This window comes from Tasmannia lanceolata, unplaced genomic scaffold (genome assembly GCF_043159265.1).
Source record: "Tasmannia lanceolata isolate RefF3 unplaced genomic scaffold, GAP_Taslan_0.1 ptg000008l, whole genome shotgun sequence".
In the NCBI taxonomy this organism is placed as follows: domain Eukaryota; kingdom Viridiplantae; phylum Streptophyta; class Magnoliopsida; order Canellales; family Winteraceae; genus Tasmannia; species Tasmannia lanceolata.
In genome coordinates, this window is record NW_027518685.1 from 30,120,592 (window position 1) to 30,137,505 (window position 16,914).

Consider the following 16,914-nt stretch of genomic DNA (forward strand, 5'->3'; position numbering starts at 1 on the left):
CCAGGTTTGAAGGGGCCCGACCCGACCCGACCCTAGTTGCTTAAGTTAGCGTAGTACTTTTTTTTCCTTAAAGTTAAAACTTTAAGTGTTAAAAAATAGTAATAAAGTAATAAACGACCCGAGTTGCTCGAGAGTCATGCACACGCCTCTTTCCCTCTTCTCTTCATTCCCCCCTTTAGCCCTAGGGTTTCAAGAAGAGAGGAAAGAGTAAAAGACCATTACAGAGAAGGAGAGAGGAGTTGAAAACCACGACCGAATAATCGATTAGGCTTTGTTGATCACCGGCGGTGGAGATGATGGCGGCTATGGATTTTGGGCCTGCAAGAGCCTTCTCTCATTTCTTCTTCCTCTATAAATCCGACTGTTGGTGTGTTTGTGAAGATCACCATTTCCTTCTACAAGGAGTTCTCTAGGATAGTTCTCTACTTCTCTTTTTTAGTTTTATTTTTCTTTTCCTTCTAGGGTTTTTCTTTTCTTTTCTTCCATTTTTTTTTTGGTTTTGAGATGATTTTACCCCTCGCCTGAAATGTCAATTTTCATTTTCTTTTTGGTCATTTAGAAGCAATCCTGGATAAACGATTTTTCTTTTACTCGAAGAGATCATCAAAGTAGTGCAGTTGTGCAGCCGTGCAGGTACCCAAATCTATATTCTCTCCTGGATTAGTGGCTTACTCCTTTTTCGTTCTTGTGTTTTGAGTTGATTTGGCCTATGAACAGTGACTGCTAGGTGTTTGTTGTTTTCTCTATAAAGACTGCAATTGTAATCATCCATGTGTGCTTACTGTTGTGTGTGTGTAGATTTTAAACTGTGCAGATTTTAAACTGTGCTTCTCTTATCAACTTAGGTAATCAGCATTTGTTCAAAGTAACACATGTATGCATTTGTGTAATAATATAGCACATGGTAGATGTTCTTTCTGAGTAATCTGGGTTTTTAGACTTGCTTTTCTGGGTGAGAACTTCTTTAGATTGGATGTAAAAGTTCTAACTCTTCATTGTGTTATTATCAAATGGATTGTGAATTGAAAGGTTATAGCTCTTCATTGGTGGTTGCTCAAAATTAAACAAGAGTTTTCCTTAAAAAATCACGTCAACGTGAAAAAATCCGACCTGAGATTTATCATGGGTAGGGCCGGGTTTGGGAATCGTGGGTTTTCCGGAAAAAAAAACCCGACCCGACCCGAGATATTTCTCGCGTAGGGTTGGGTTCTTCAAAACCCGACCGTCCCGACCCGAGTTGTAGCCCTACTAAAAAGATAACCTTAACTAACCCAATTCAATTTTAACTTAGTGGGACCTTCAATTTATAATAATATCCCTCTAAATTACCCATAACCATTTCATTTCTCTCTAAACTGTGAAAAGAAAAAAAAATCGCAATAAATTTTTTCCTTCAAAAATGTTTTTATTGCAATCCAAAAAGGGAACGTTATCATTCATATTTTGTTAATTGAGACTCCACACTCCTCTCTTTATTGTTAACTTCATCTAATTAATAACAGTGGAGCACTCTTGCACCGAAGATGGAAGGTCGGTCTCAGAAGTAAGAACTACTCATTAAACTGAAAGGCTCCATTATCAGAATAAGGGAGTGTGGATATCATTTCTCATGGTAAATACCTTCTACTGAATTGTTTGAATGCAGATAAGAATTCAATAAGGGCCCGTTTGGATGCCGAGAGGATTTTGATTTGGAATTCTCACATCTGCAGCCCTTTTTGAGTTGACATTTGGATCCCGATCAAATTCTTGAATATCCAATTAAGCGACTGACAGTGAAAAATAACCCCTTCCCTCTCTGTCTCCCCCAACATGAGCTGGCAGATCTATTTATTTTGTACTGAAAACTCAATTCCAAATCCAAATACAAAATCTGAGGTATCCAAACGGGCCCTAATGAAATTCAACCCAAATCCCCGCTAACCCTGAAACAGGATACACCAAGCAGAAGCCGTGGATTTGTCTGGAAAATGGGAAAAGGGAACCACAGTTCTTTCTCAGCATCAATGTATCAAACGATTCATACATATATAGATATAGATATAACAATCCAAAACAACTTCAAAAGAACAACTAAACAAACCCAATATAGATATAACAATCCAAAATAACTTCAAAAGAACAACCCCAAGAGGTTTTCTAATGAAACAAACTCAAAAAGAGATCTCTAAGAACTAAGTAAATATTACAGTAATCAGACTCAGAACAAAGAGAGGGACAAAGAGAGAAAAGGTGGGCTTCATAGAGGTGCTATCAGATGATGGACCCCCACCTGCTGATGGTGGTGTTTGTGGTCTGGATGAAGTTGGCCCTCCTGCAGGAGAAGTTCCGGGCCCACCGGAAGCTGTCCACAAGCAAAGGCTTTAGTGAAATATTTGGAAGAAAAATGCTAAAAAAACACAGACTAGATTATTTCCTAAAGGATACTTTTCAAGCCCCACATATATGACATGCCCGCAAGTGGATCCATTGATCTGATTGGAGAACACAAATTTGATTGGCCCACCTTGATCTGACGGCTGGGATCATGACCTTGTCGGTCGCATCATGATAGTCCAACATCAATGGTATCAATTACATCCTCATGTCCCCATGTGGGACCATTAGGATTATCCTATCTGTGATCATTAACATAGTTGGACTCTTCTACGAAATTGTGAGTAAGGGCTTGGATGCGAGGAAATTTTTTCCACGTAAAATGATTTTTTCATTGCTGGGCAAACTCTATTTTTTGTGGAATTTTTTTTTCCTAAGGCTATGTTTCTTTCCATGTAAAGCAAAAATTTACTCCCATTTTAAAGTGAAAAAAGGCCGTAAAATTGATTTTATGCCCATTTTAAGTGGAAAGAAATGGAGCCGGGCACATGTCCGGCGGCCAGGAATTTCTTTTTTCATGATAAATTAATGTCTCCCAAGGCGGGTGGGAGGAGGAGAGAGATTTGAGAGGGCACAAATGAGATGAGGGTGACACGCGGCTAAAAATCAAGAAACAAAAGCTCTACTCAAAATATGTTGATTTTTTTCAGACCTTTAGCCACCTCTTAACCAAAATATGATTGATATTTTTCTTGTTTTTTAGCCTCTTCTCACCCTCTACCCATTCGTGACCTCTAAATTCTCTCCTCCTCCTACCCTCTCCTCTCAACACTGAGAAACTAATTTGTCATGAAAAATAGGTCATTGTTGCCAAACATGGCCCAAATGTAATGCCTATACTCAGTAATAGGAGATTTTATATGGTGTAAGCCCTTATAGTCCTGTAATTTTCAAAAAATATTGTACGGACCACATCATAGGACGATCGAAACCCCGTCCATATGATGGAACACAACATAAATAGGTTGTTCGCCAAAAATTATTTCCATAGGACGATCCTAGCCCTCCGATCTATAGAGGTTTCCTTAATATGCAGTTCCTCTATAGATCGGAGGTTTGGGATCATCCGATAGAAATGATTTTTCGGGCACAACCTATTTACGTTGTGGCCCATCACATGGACGCTTTGAATCATCCTAAAGTGTGGTCCGTACAGCACCTTTTTCCCCTGCCCATGGGACGTAATTAGAGTGTTAAAATGAAAGTCTAATGGGATCTTACCCTTGCAATTGCTTACTGGTGGGGTCTTGACATTGCAAGCGCCCGGAAGTGTCATAGCTAGAGTCTGGTTTATTTTGAACCCCAGAGCCGCCGCTGCACTGCCATCAATGACCGAGCACAGGCAATGTGGCTCGGATCTGACAACAATGGCGAACTGAGAACAGCACGCCGGCGAAGGGATTGACGAATTACCCCCAACATAGGCCAGGCACGGCGCTAGGCTAATGATTGTGGAAGTGCAACTTGACTGAGCCATGGTCCCTGCCCATAGTGTCATCACAAGGGCCATGACTAGACCCATTTCCATCCCTCTCAGTCCCATTTTCGCTTTGGGTCTAAAACTTCACAAAAGTGAGGATTAGAGGGTTTGTGTATGACTTCAGGCTGATCAGTCTCTTGGTTTGGGCTAGTGGCGAGAGAGATAAATATAGAGGTCGCTTAGATACAAGGATTCTCTTAATCGTGAATAATGTACAATGAACCTAACACGTGTTAAAATAGAACACAAGGATAAACATGAAAAGGATTTAAGATACGAACAGACAGACAAAATCAAAATCATATCTAGTTACCCACCTAAATTTAACTTGCCTTATTTAACCTACTTTCCTATTCAAATTAAGAGATGATCCAACGATTAGATCTCTCGTACTCTAACATGTACCCTCAAACATATGTGGATGAAAATTGACCAACATTTTTGTTACAATAAAATTCCCCAATCAAGAGATGTAATTAAAATTCCATGATTTGATATACACTACTGAATATTGATGACCGATGTTTGTTGAAGATGCTGTATGTTATCAATGTCGTATCTTGTCGATGTTGATTTCCTCAATGGGTTGAATCGAACTCAAGCCTCGATGGACGAGTCATCATGAAAGGGTTTTAAAACATCAAAACTCATAAAAATTGAACTCAAGCATTCCTAGACCCTACAATGGTAGGAGTCTCGTGCACTGGGCCGCCCCTTTTTTCATAAAAGTAGACCATTATGGACCAATGCCTCAATGGGCAAAAGAAAACCTCGACGGGGAAGACATAATGAATCAACTATCGGTACCGCTACTGATGGATTATAAACTACTCAATCAAACACGAACCTCAAGAAACAGAGACACCTCACTATTTCGGGCACACACTTCAATCGAGATACCTCAACTGAAATAGAGAAAAAATAAATTTGAAAAATAGGAAGTAAGTGGTGAGGATAAACTGCAATTGGCGATAAGAAGGGTGACAACATACGTTGGTAAAATTTGGACAGGGCATGAAAAGAGGGTGCAAACATCAAATTCGGAGTAGAGATTTAGGTAAAAGGAAATGGGGTGTCTTTATCAATGGTAACAACCAAACAAATTGGGGTGTCTTTGAGTAGAATAGAAGGATGTTGTTTCCCACCATTTCTTAATAATGACCTTAGCAAACCTTCCGGAGCCATTGCCTAGACACATCTACAGTTGCCATTGTTTAAAGAAAACCAATACTTCCTTGAAAAGAGAGTGGGGGCTTGTTGTTTTGTCCCATTTGATGGTCAGTAGTCACCACACAAGGGCCACAGATTTGGCGGTGGCAAATTTAGTGATTCAGACAATGCCATAGAACTGGTAACCTCCGAATCCCCATTTTACAAAAAAAAAAAACGATCCTTCTTTAATCTTCAGATATGTGGAATGTGAACGCAAGACCAAAGAGAAGAGAGCTAGGCTGTGTGGATCAATGGTGGTTCGGCGGACCTGGTAGGAAACAGCGAGGGAGGCAATGAGAATTGCGGAAAAAAAAAATGTTAGGCTCCATAGGAAAAAAAAGTAGGATTACTTTCCGGACAGACGACCATGGGTGGATCGGCTATCCGTCAGATAACAAGACCGCAAGTGTTGTGGTCAATGCGAGGTCCAATCAACTCGCTCCGATACCACTTGTTGGGACCCGGGTAGAACTCACCCTTTAAAGCTAGCTGTTAAGATGAGGGTTCCCAAGTCCTTATAAGCCCTTCCATATCCATTCACTTTTCCAACATGGGATATTTGCTTTTTGTGTGTATCTTCTCCGAGTGATTTTGCTCGTCCTCGAGGATACACTAGAATTACCACAACCCTACTATGATACCATGTGAAACAACCAGTTACTCCAAAACCTTAAGCAGTTAGAGTTGGTGTGATCTAATCATTTATACTTCAATAGTTAGCATAGTTGGACAATATTTGGAAATTCTCAAGCAGTAAGGGGCTGTTTGGATGTAGGAAGTTTTTTTGGGTTCGCGTTCTAGTTCTATTTTTGTAGACCTGACGGACCTAACAAACTCTCTACGTTTTTACCGGCAGCTAACAAGTCAGAAGTGTCCCCGAAGTCCGATTGGATTATTTTTGCAAAAAAAAAAAAAAGAAGTTTTGCGGTGTTTGATTAACTTATTTTTCATGGAATTTTTTCCCAAAATTGAGAACTTTCCTAGTTTTCATGAAGAACTGCAAACCTGCTAGCCCTAAAATTTTATTTTTCTATAGATTATTTTTCATAGAAAATATTATTTTCTATAATTTTCCCCATTTATCCAAACACCCTGCTTGGATTCCCCGAAAATAAGAATAGAGCAGAATCGGAATAGGATGCCAATTCTTATTCCTGATTCCGGCAATCCAAAAGCGCCCTAAATGTAATGCCTATACTCAGGATTAGATCCATGCTAAGGAGAAACCACCATACTTCACACCTCAGAGACATAATTAGAGAAATAAAATCCGAGTCTTTTGGGATCTTACCATTGCAAAGGCTAACTGATGGGGTCTGGACATTACAAGCGGCCGGAAGTCTCATAGCCAGAGTCTGATTGATATTGAGCCCCAACCCGGCCCCACTGCCATTAATGACCAAGCAAAGGCACTGTGGCTGGGAAGTGACAACTCCGGCGAGTTGCGAACAGCACGCCGCCGAAGGGGTCGACGAATTACCTGTAATGTAGTTAAGGCATGGGGATAGGGTAATGAGGGTGTTGGTGCAACTTGATTGAGCCATGGCTCCTGCCCATAGTGTCACCACAAGGACCATGACTAGACCCTTCTCCATCCCTCTCAGACCCATTTTGGCTTTGGGTCTAAAACTTCACAAGAGTGAGAATTAGAGGGTTTGTGTAAGATTTAAGGCTGATCAATTTGAGGGTTTCTTACTTTGGGCTATTGGGTAGGGAGAGAGACATATATATAGGGGCAGTTTGGATACAAGGATTTTATAATCCATGGTTGTACAATCCAGGATTGTACATTTTCAAGATAGTAAAATCCAGGTTTTAGCTTATAAAATTCAGGTTTAGGTTGTAAAATCCAATATATAAGTAATAAGAAAATTTGTGGGTTTTGTCTGTAGCCAAGTTTTCAACTGTGAGAACAGGTATTTGGTCAGCAAAAAATACATGGGTTTATTAAAAGCATGACTGTTTGAACGTGTCGTTATGGGAATATAAGCTTTTGAAATGTATGAGTTTTTTGAATCTTGCTGATGATTTTACACAGGTCTTGTCTAACAAGGCGTGGTGACTATGTAGGAAGATGATAATAATAAAGAAGAGAGAAGGTGAGAAGCTGTCTTTTTCCTACTTTCTTAATTTCTGTAGTGGGTGAAATGTCAAAGATGAATGCGTGATGTAAAGGGAACCTTTGCATCCATTGCTTCCTAGACAGCTAAAGGCCATTTTTTTTCTTGCATGTTTTTCCACCTTTGGTTTGATAACGTGTGGGTTATAGTGTGGAGGGTCTCTGAAGCTAGGAGAGACGGGCAGAATTTTCAAAATTGGGAAGTGAGACATTTGCCTCTTTGTCTTTGGCTGGCCAACACCTTATAGTATAACTAACGAAAAAGTAAATAGAATTAGATAAGAGAATGAAGAAAAATGACTTCACTTGTAAATTTCATGAAAATAACCACAAAACTATCAAATGGAGAAAGTAAAGAAATGTATTCATAAAGAGGAATTAAATCAATTGATATTTAATCAGTGTAAAGAAAAAACTAAATGTTTAATTTCATAGGCTTTCCACACATCTCTGCCCTTAATCATGATTAACAGGCAGCATTCAAATGGATGTGTTAAGTGTTAGAAGAATCAAATTGCAAAATTCCTAGCAATCAATCCAAATTAATCACGAAGCCAGTATCAATTCATCAACATTGTACGTAAATAATTGTAGACAGGAAAGCCACAACGAAAGTACTAATAAACAGTCTGCTAAAGAACTGATTTGTCTGATATTACAATAGTAATTTCGAGGGTATCATGCTAAAGCAGATGTATGAGATGAGTCTCCCTATATTGGTTTGCAATACCCTAGAATAAGATTCAGAATTTTCAAAAAGTACAGTGGGGTCCACTTAATAGGATGATCAAATCCGTTCATTTTTTTGGTATATATACGGGTGCGAAAAAATTTGATGCCAGGCCACATAGATATTAAGTTGGATGGGGGACTGTTGACGTGGGCTTGAACAGTGAAACCCCATCCTGCTATATTATAATAGATTAAAAAAGAGTAGTCATATATAAATACACTGAAGTGGGTGGCCTAGGAAAGAAAATGTGATGAATGGATCACTTCCTCTTCTTGGGAAAGTTGCCTTGTTTCCAATTCCCACCACCAGAGTTTCCTAATATTACTGGGATGGTAGTCGTAGGGGGGGAGGCAAAAAAAGAGAAAGGCAAGTTTTTTAGGTTTTTGAAAAAGAAAATGATATGGAAACCGAGAGTACAACCAAGCAGGGCCCTGCAATGAGAATGTGCCATGTGTGCAAAAAACTTAGTTTTTGTGGATTTTCCTAAACTGAGGGATGGCTCACATCCGTTGCTGTGTTGTGGCGAGAATCAATTTGCTCCGTCCCCTTTTTGGTCATAAGCTACGTATTTGATCCATCAAGTGGACATGTTACATTCACTCTTCACTTCGCCGGTATAGAAGAAAGATGTCATCGTTATTAGACAAATAACTTCGCCGTTTCAGCGGTGTTTTAAGTGTGTTTCTTTTGTCGACACCAAAATAACCTCGCCGTTATGTTATGTCATGACCGTGTATGATCCATCAAGTGGGCATGTTACATTCACTCTTAACTTCGCCGGTATAATCCATCAAGTGGGCATGTTACATTCACTCTTAACTTCGCCGGTATAGAAGAAAGACGTCATCGTATTAGACAAATAACTTTGCCGTTCCAACGGTGTTTTAGGCGTGTTTCTTTTGTCGACACCAAAATAACCTTGCCGTTATGTTGCATCGTGACCGTTCGAGAAGTGACAGTTCGTGTACAGATTTTGCAACATACACAAGACAACTCTATTTATAATAGGATCTTGAAGAGGTGTCTTTATAGACTTGAAGGGCATCTTGAACGGACGTTTTTGGCTTATAAAAATAAAGACCTCTCTATGTTTTTTTTACAACATACAGAAAATCGAACAGAAACCTCTCTGGTTCTTTTCATTCTATGCTTTTTCTCCTCCTTGCAAACAACGCCTTTTATATTCTTCTTCTTTTTTCTACTTTACATATTTTGCTGGGCAATCGAAATGTTTGTGTGATTCAAATCTCTTTGAAGGTACAATTTCTTAGAAATCGACGGTTCGTTGGCCTGTTGTATCCTGGGGTTATTGCGTTCGGATTTACTGCACCGAAATTAGTTTCCGCAGAGGCACAAATTCACCTTGTGCCTCATCTCACTGCATCTAAAAGGTTTCCCTGACTTCATCTATTTTCTGTTTTCACATAAATCAAGTAGCCATAATTCAATTTGGAGGAAAAATCATCAACAGACTAAAAATTCATTTCACCATCAAAGAGGGGTGGCTAGATGAGAGAGAGAGAGAGAGAGAGAGAGAGAGAGAGAGAGAGAGAGAGATTCTTAGGTCTAGGGTTTTCTCTTGGGTTATTCCCGTGTACAATCTTGGTTAAGAGGGCAAAGGAAATAGTTGTGGGTTCGTTGGTTTCAGATTAATCCATTTTAATCCTTGTAATTTTGCTTTATCACAATGGAAGATTGTGTTCTTCCCTATGGATACAGACATCTTCGCTGAACCACGAAACATTGCAGTGTTCATCTTGTAGCTTACTTTTATTCTACTTTTCTGTTTGTTTTTGCACGATTGGATTTGCTCAGCAGATTTTCTCAACACTTCCCTTTTAATAACCTTTGACAGCTAGTTAAACAATAAAAAACAAGGTGAGTTTGCCCCATTATCAAAACATGGTAATGCATACATCATGGGTAGCCAAAAAAAAAAAAAATGATTACATATTTTCATAGGGAAATGATATGTTCACTTGTAGTGCAGAAAGAGTAGTCATTAATACACTAGAGAATCCTAGCACTTTACATGTCCAAGAATCTCGTTTAATCCAGTAGAAGCTGATCCATTGAACTGGGGAAGGTCGATGCTTACCCTTTCAGGTCCTGTAACCTAACACAGTCCTATTTGGGGATGTAGACAGGTGCCTAAATAGTTAAAGTGTAAATCCTAGGGCTATTCTAGGTGGCAACTCTAGTCAAGCTCCAAGAAATTAGGGGCCCACTCTATTTTCGATGAAGGAAGATAGAAAATCAGAAAGGTCCCATCACTTTAATTATGTAACATTTTCTGGGAAATGATATATTTGTGACATTTGTCCCCTTTTTTTACTTGGGACAGCCCACTCTAGTGTAAGAAGCTTTCCCAAGAAAGAAAGAAGTTGCGAATATATCACTTCCCTATTTTTTAATGGTTTTAAGCCTACTTTTTTATGCCAATACAAAGTATGAGTAAGACCCAACAGTTTACATGTCGTATTTTTTATGGTACGCAGCCAACTTATTTATTTTTGAACATGTTCTGATGTGGTGGGCCCTATCATTTTATTACCCCAACAGTATGAGTGGGACCCACATTTTACACGTCATATTTTTGTGGTGTAGAGTCCACTCTTTTACAATTCAGAGTTTAACGGGGGTGAGGCCCACCATTTCTTCCCACACCGATTCATATAGTAAGTAAGGGTCACCATTTTACACCTTATGTATAGCTAGGTGAGGCCACCATTTTACTCCTCATTTTTCAATGCCGTGACCCATCATCTCCACTCAAACCCAGGCATGGTATGGGCCCACCATTTTACATTTCATTTTTTATAAGATAGGGAAGCCATTTTACACCTCAGCCTTTCATGGGCTAGGGTGGGCCCGCCATTTGCTCCTCAACTTTGGGTGTCATGGCCCACTATCTCCACCCAATCCCATGCACAAGGTGAAGCCTGCCATTTTACACCTCTGGATTTGATGGGTAGGGCCGCCATCTCTACCGAGGCAAGGGCGGCCATTTTACACCCACGGAGTGGGGCCCAACATTTTATGCCTATACATAGCATGGGCCTGGAATACTAGTATATATACTAATCATATATCTTTCTTTCTATTGTCTTGCATTTTCTTTCTAAGAAATTTCTTTATAGGAAAACCTTTTCTTATTGAAATTTGGTTTAGCACTGATTTTAGGGCCCACTATTTCAGCTCATGTTTTTCCAGGTGTGCGGCATATCATTTTGCATCTCATATTTTGATGAGTGGAGCACACCATTTTACCCTGGAGGAATGCTGAACTCAAGGGTGCCCTTGGATTAAAGGGGACCCCATTGGCTGGAAGTCACCAAATTCATCTATAATAGAACCGAAAAATGTAAAAGTCAAAGGTTTTAAATCCACTTCGTTGACTTTCAACCAATGGGGGAACCTTGAGTTTAGCATTCCAAGTGTTATTGATGGGTGGGGCTCCCCACTTTTTGGTAGTTCTTCTTGCAATCCAAACATGCCTTAATGTAGGCAAAGGTTAAGCCCCCACACCTTATTAGGAGATTTTATATGGTGGCCGACCGTGTGGAAACAAGGGCGGAGAGAGAACCCCACAACCTTGATTTCTGATCCAACAAAAGCTCCCTTTTTTGACTTTTTGTTGAATCAGAAATCAAGGGTGTGGAGTTTTCTCTCTCTCCGCCCTTGTTTCCACACGGTCGGCCACCACATAATTTCTCCCTTATTAGAACTACATTAAAACTACAATAGAATATGTAAAAAGACCAAAATACCCTTGCATGAGTCACGGTATTGGCGTAGGCGCATGTTAAGCCCTCGCACATTTCCAATATTGCACGATGATTTCCCTGGTCTTTATACTCTGATGCTCCTGCTTACTGTGGACCCCGATCCGGGAGAGAGGTGGGGGACAAGCCCCCAACGACCTCTTGGATCATCCACGTGTGAAGGAGAGCTCTACCAAGGAACTCTCGAAACGGATGCTACCCTCATAGCATAGCACGAGTGGCGATAAATGAATAGATACCTCTTGATCCAGTGCCAGGGCTCGAAACCAAGACGTACCTAAAATAACTCATTCAGAGTCGCCATCCATGGAGAGGCCATGGAACCCCAAAATAAATCCTCTGTGCAATGGATAACCAGAAATATATATAGGCTTGTGCCTGATTACAAATGGAGAAGGTCTGAAGAGCACCCCCAATTCGTCCGAGTGCAAGCACTTGGTCTCTTATACCATTTATTATTAACCTTGAAGAGTTTTGGGCGAAAATCATGTGAAATGGGAACAATCCTCAGGAGTCGTCTACTTAAGCATGCATTTTCTGAGAATAGAAATAATAAATACACAGAAAATAAATGAAAGAAGTGTCACTGAAGCATAGCTAGGTTTTAAGTGTCGTGCATAATTGATGTCTAAGTTCTGATGGACAAATGCATGCATGCTACAGCTAAATGTATAAGGTCTATGCAGGAAATAATATATATGATAGTCATCTAATCATGAAAACAGTAAAAGAACTACAGCTAAGCATATAAGCAAAAATAATAGACTGGTAAGCAGTAAAGATCTACAGCTAAACATGTGAGTGATCAAATAAGAAAATAATCTCAATCCGAAAGAAAGCACACAAGAAAAATGATAACTACAAACACAAATTCTAAAAAATATTAACAACAAACCCTAAGACTCTAACGTTGTCCTCGACTCTTGAATGGCCTCAAATATCCATCCAAGCCACATACGTATCCCTGCCTCCATGAGAATCAGAGTCACGTAGTTCTTCGCACCTATTCTAAGCTATGATGCCTAAGACATCTAGACCTCTATCCTAGACACGACCTAAAAGACCGGACTAGTTATTAAAGCTTCTTGCGCAATTATTTAAATTCCAGTAGATTGTGAATTTTAGGACACCCTATATGTCCTAACTAAAAGCATGTTAGCCCTAAGCTAATGCAGGTGGTTCCTACAACCTATGTGTAACTAGCTTGTGTGTTATAAGGAAAACAATGTGATTAGTAACGCATCCTAAACCTAGTCATTAGTCGGCGATGTGAAGCACCAACTAACCGGACGGAGGCGTAACAAACTCCTAACTCTAACACAAACACAAACAAAGCACAAAACACAACAAAGACAAACTCCTAACTCTAAAACTCTCTATCTAGGACAAACTCCTAACTCTAGAGGAAGAGCGTTTTGAAAACAAGGTTTTAAAGTTGTTTGAATGATTTTTGAAAGACTTACAAAGTCTATTTACAAAATTTGACTGAACTTGGGATAAGAATCCCAAGCTACCTACGTACCTCATGGAAGAGGATTAAGCCAACGTAGTCCGGAAATAAACTTTCCTAATACGTTCCTAAAATCTTAAAGCTTCAGATGATTTGAAATTTTGAGATATTTCAAATATTTTTAAATCTTAAAGTTTCTGAATGCTTTTTGAATTTTGAATTTCTGATTTTTATTTTATTTTAAAATGATACACCCCTTTTAGCCAAAGGAAATAAATAAGAAAACACACTCTGTAATCCAAATCGCGGAAGAGTGTAAACACCATAAGGTAAAACTCCTAGGGCTAAAGGGAAAAACCTAAAAAAACAAACTTGTGTCCCGAAAATGGTAAGGACACACAACAAGTAAACTAGTGTCTCCACTGCAAAAGTTAGATCCCAAATAGGCAGGTTCTAATAAGACTCTAAAAGATAAACTCCTAAACATGAATCATTAAAGAGGGAGGACAAGTTAGAAAGCTTTCTACAAATAAGTTTAAACAAGCCTCCTATGACTGACTCTTTTAATGAGACAAAACTTGTCTCCTAATGTATGACCTCTCTAATGAGACAAAGCTTGTCTCCTAAAAAGGAAAAACCACTAACACTCGTGAGACAAAGCATGTCTCCTATGGGTAAACTTTCTAACATGACTAAGATGATCTCTACAAAGGGGTAGGCTCTAAACACCAAAGCTTTCTCCAAAGGAGAATCGCATTATTGAGACATAGTGTGTCTCCTAGTGGGGCTATAGATAACTCTTTCATTGCCCTTGCAATAAAGAGGGATTAATGAATAAGGGTGTCTAAAAGACTAAATAAGTCTACTAAAATTGAAGAGGAAAAGAGGAACAGCGCTACTAGGACCGAGCAAGTCCCCTAAAGATGAGCTTGGGCTATCACCTTCATCGCCTCTGCAATGAGGAAGGGATTATATTATCTAAACATATCTAAAAGGCTCAACAAGTCTTCTAAAGAAGGTAAATGCTATGTGGACTAAGCTGTCCCCTAAAAGATGGGCTTGGGATGACTCATTCATCGCCCTTTGCAATGAAGGAAGGATTCTATGGTTTAAACACGTCTAAAAGACTTAGCAAGTCTTCTAAATGAGAGAGGAGAGAGCTACTCGGACTAAACAAGTCCCCTAAGGATAGGCTTAGGCTAACGCCTTCATCGCCCACTAGGCTAAGCATGAATCAAGTATCAAAAGCACACATTTGCATTCTATATGGAAGCTGGAATTTGTATTTAAAATTACACTATCCAAATGGCAAAACTAGAAAACGTAATACACATAAAAGTTGTAGGGGACATATCAGGAAAAATTTGATTAGTTATACACTTTGGCCGGTTCTTGCCGGAAGGGGTCGGAAAATGATCATCTCCGGGCAGATTTCAGATTTCAATTCTGCAGTTTTACTTTTGAAACGTTCTAATTTGATTTTGCAAAACAGAGGATCAAAAATATATTTTCAAGAAAAGTGTTCAACTACAAAGTTTTAGACAATTGATCAAATAAACTTTTCTCCCTTGACAATTGTAGCTCGATCTTGCTGGAAGTGGCCGAAAAACGGTCAGCGTTGGGCTGATTTCAAATTTCATTTATGCAGTTTTGCTTTTCAAAAGTTCTGATTTGGTTTTGCAAAACAGATGATCAAAAATACATTTTCAAGAAAAGTATTCAACTACAAAGTTTTATTAAATTGACCCAATAAAATGTTCTATGTTGACAATTTTGGCTGGATCTTGCCGAAAGTGGCCGGAAAACGGCCATTTTCGATCAAGTCCAAATTTGAAAATGTAGTATTTTTGGCTGACATCTTAAAATCATCATTACTTTTTCACTTTTCGTCGTTATGTGGCCCAGAAGAAGTTAAATCGAAGATCTTGGAAAAATATACAACTTCCGTGTTTATCACTTTCGCTAGATCTAAGATTTTAGTGAAAAATTTAAAATAAAATCTGGACAGCATGTAATTTAACACAATTTCATGACATTTCACATCAAAATTTCATTCAAACACAAGATCTATGGGAATTTTACACAAATATATGATAATACATGCTGATTAGGCTTAGATCTAACTATGTTAGTTTCAGTTTTGAAGATCTTTAAGGAATTTTCACAAAAATAAACAATAAATTCACCATTTTGCACTGAATTTTGAGCTGAAATCTTAAAACGGCCATAACTTCTTCGTTTCTTGGCCAATTTTGGGCATTTATACGGCAAATCGAAGATCTCAACGAGTACTACACCTTTTCATGGGAAATTTTCACAAATTCCAATCGAAAATTAATAAAAAATTACAAAAACGAGGCTGGACAACACTTAGTTTTGCCATTTTTACATCAAAATTCAACTAGAGCTCAAAATTTGAAGTGAATTGCTTTAGATCTTCAAATGAGACATGTTTTTAAACATATTTTGGTAGATTTTAACCCTAGGTTGTGTGGACCCCGATCCGAGAGAGGTGGGGGACGGGCCCCCACATTACAGTCTCATGATCATCCACGTGAATGGAGAGCTCTATCAAGGAACTCTCGAAAGAAGTACCTCTCACAACATGAGTGGCGATAAAAGGTGAGATATCTCTCGATTCGGGGACTAGCCCCAGATTCGAGGCGTACCTTAAACAAAGAAGAGTCGACATCCAAGGAAGTGGGCCCAAGATCCCATACTATGCTCTGTTGCAACGGATAACCAGAGATATAAAAAATAGGTTCGTGCCTGGTTAAGAAATTTGAAGGTCCGAAAAGCATCTCGTCCGCCCAAGTGCAAGCACCTAGTCTCTTATGCCATTTACTTATTGATTTTGAAGAGTTTTTGGCGAAAGTCATGTGAAATGGGAACGAATATCTCCAAGAAGACGTCTATCTAATCATGCATGTCTCGGAGATGATTAATAAACATACATAAAAGAAACAAAAGAAGTGTCACCTGAAAATAACTAGGTTATGAGTGTCATACCTAATTGGTGTCTAAATTCTGGTGTGCAAACACATACATGCTACAGCTAAAGGTATATGATCTGTACATGAAAGTAAGAAAACACAACAAAACATACAACACAAATCAACTCTATACATGACTGGACAAGATGAATCCTAAAACTCTAATGCAGGACTTGACTCGGACCAAGATGGCCGTCCATCCCAGCTGCTCTACGTATCCCGGCATCGGAAAGAATCAGAGTCAACGTAGTTCGATGACCTATTCTAAACTACGATGCCTAACCATCTAGAACCTCTATCCTAGACTCGATCCACTAGACTCGACTGATATTTAAAGCTTTTTGCACAATTGCTTAAGTTCATGTGAATTGTAATTTTTTTAGGACTCTCTATATGCCCTAACTAATGCAAGTTGATTAGCCTTAAGCTAATGCAGGTGGGCCCTACATCTTATGTGTAACTAGGCTATGCATCCTAAAGAAAACCATGAGCTGACTATATGCTTCTTAGTCTAGCCATCAGTTCGACTAAATGTCTAACCGATCAACTTGAGGCCTCCTAACTCTAGGGACACACCATATCAATACAAATCAGGACAGCCTCCTAACTCTAAAACACCCAAACGGCTAAGACAAACTCCTAACTCTAGAGGAAGATATTTTTGAAAAAAGGTTTTGAATAATTTTTGTATTTTTAGAGAATTTGAAATGTTTATTTTTTAAAGGTTTGGCTGGACCTGGGATGTGAATCCCAAGCTGCACTACGT

General features: G+C 39.1%; 1 protein-coding gene across 1 annotated transcript; it reads right to left on the reverse strand.

Moving 5' to 3' along the window:
- Positions 1 to 2,060: 2,060 nt before the first annotated feature.
- On the reverse strand, positions 2,061 to 6,696 carry LOC143885133 (Bifunctional inhibitor/lipid-transfer protein/seed storage 2S albumin superfamily protein). Its single transcript, XM_077389142.1, has 2 exons — positions 6,360 to 6,696; positions 2,061 to 2,344 (listed from the first exon to the last, which is right to left on the reverse strand). Exons 1-2 carry the CDS (start codon positions 6,676 to 6,678, stop codon positions 2,175 to 2,177), a joined length of 489 nt encoding a protein of 162 aa, XP_077245257.1. The 5' UTR covers positions 6,679 to 6,696; the 3' UTR covers positions 2,061 to 2,174.
- Positions 6,697 to 16,914: the final 10,218 nt, after the last annotated feature.

What these genes read in the sequence shown, in the direction of transcription:
- LOC143885133 (XM_077389142.1), bottom strand. Translation starts at nt 6,678, where the DNA reads ATGGGTCTGAGAGGGATGGAGAAGGGTCTAGTCATGGTCCTTGTGGTG. An exon ending in ATCAGTTAGCCTTTGCAATG is followed by an intron (nt 2,345 to 6,359) that starts GTAAGATCCCAA and finishes GCTTGTGGACAG; the next exon opens with CTTCCGGTGGGCCCGGAACT.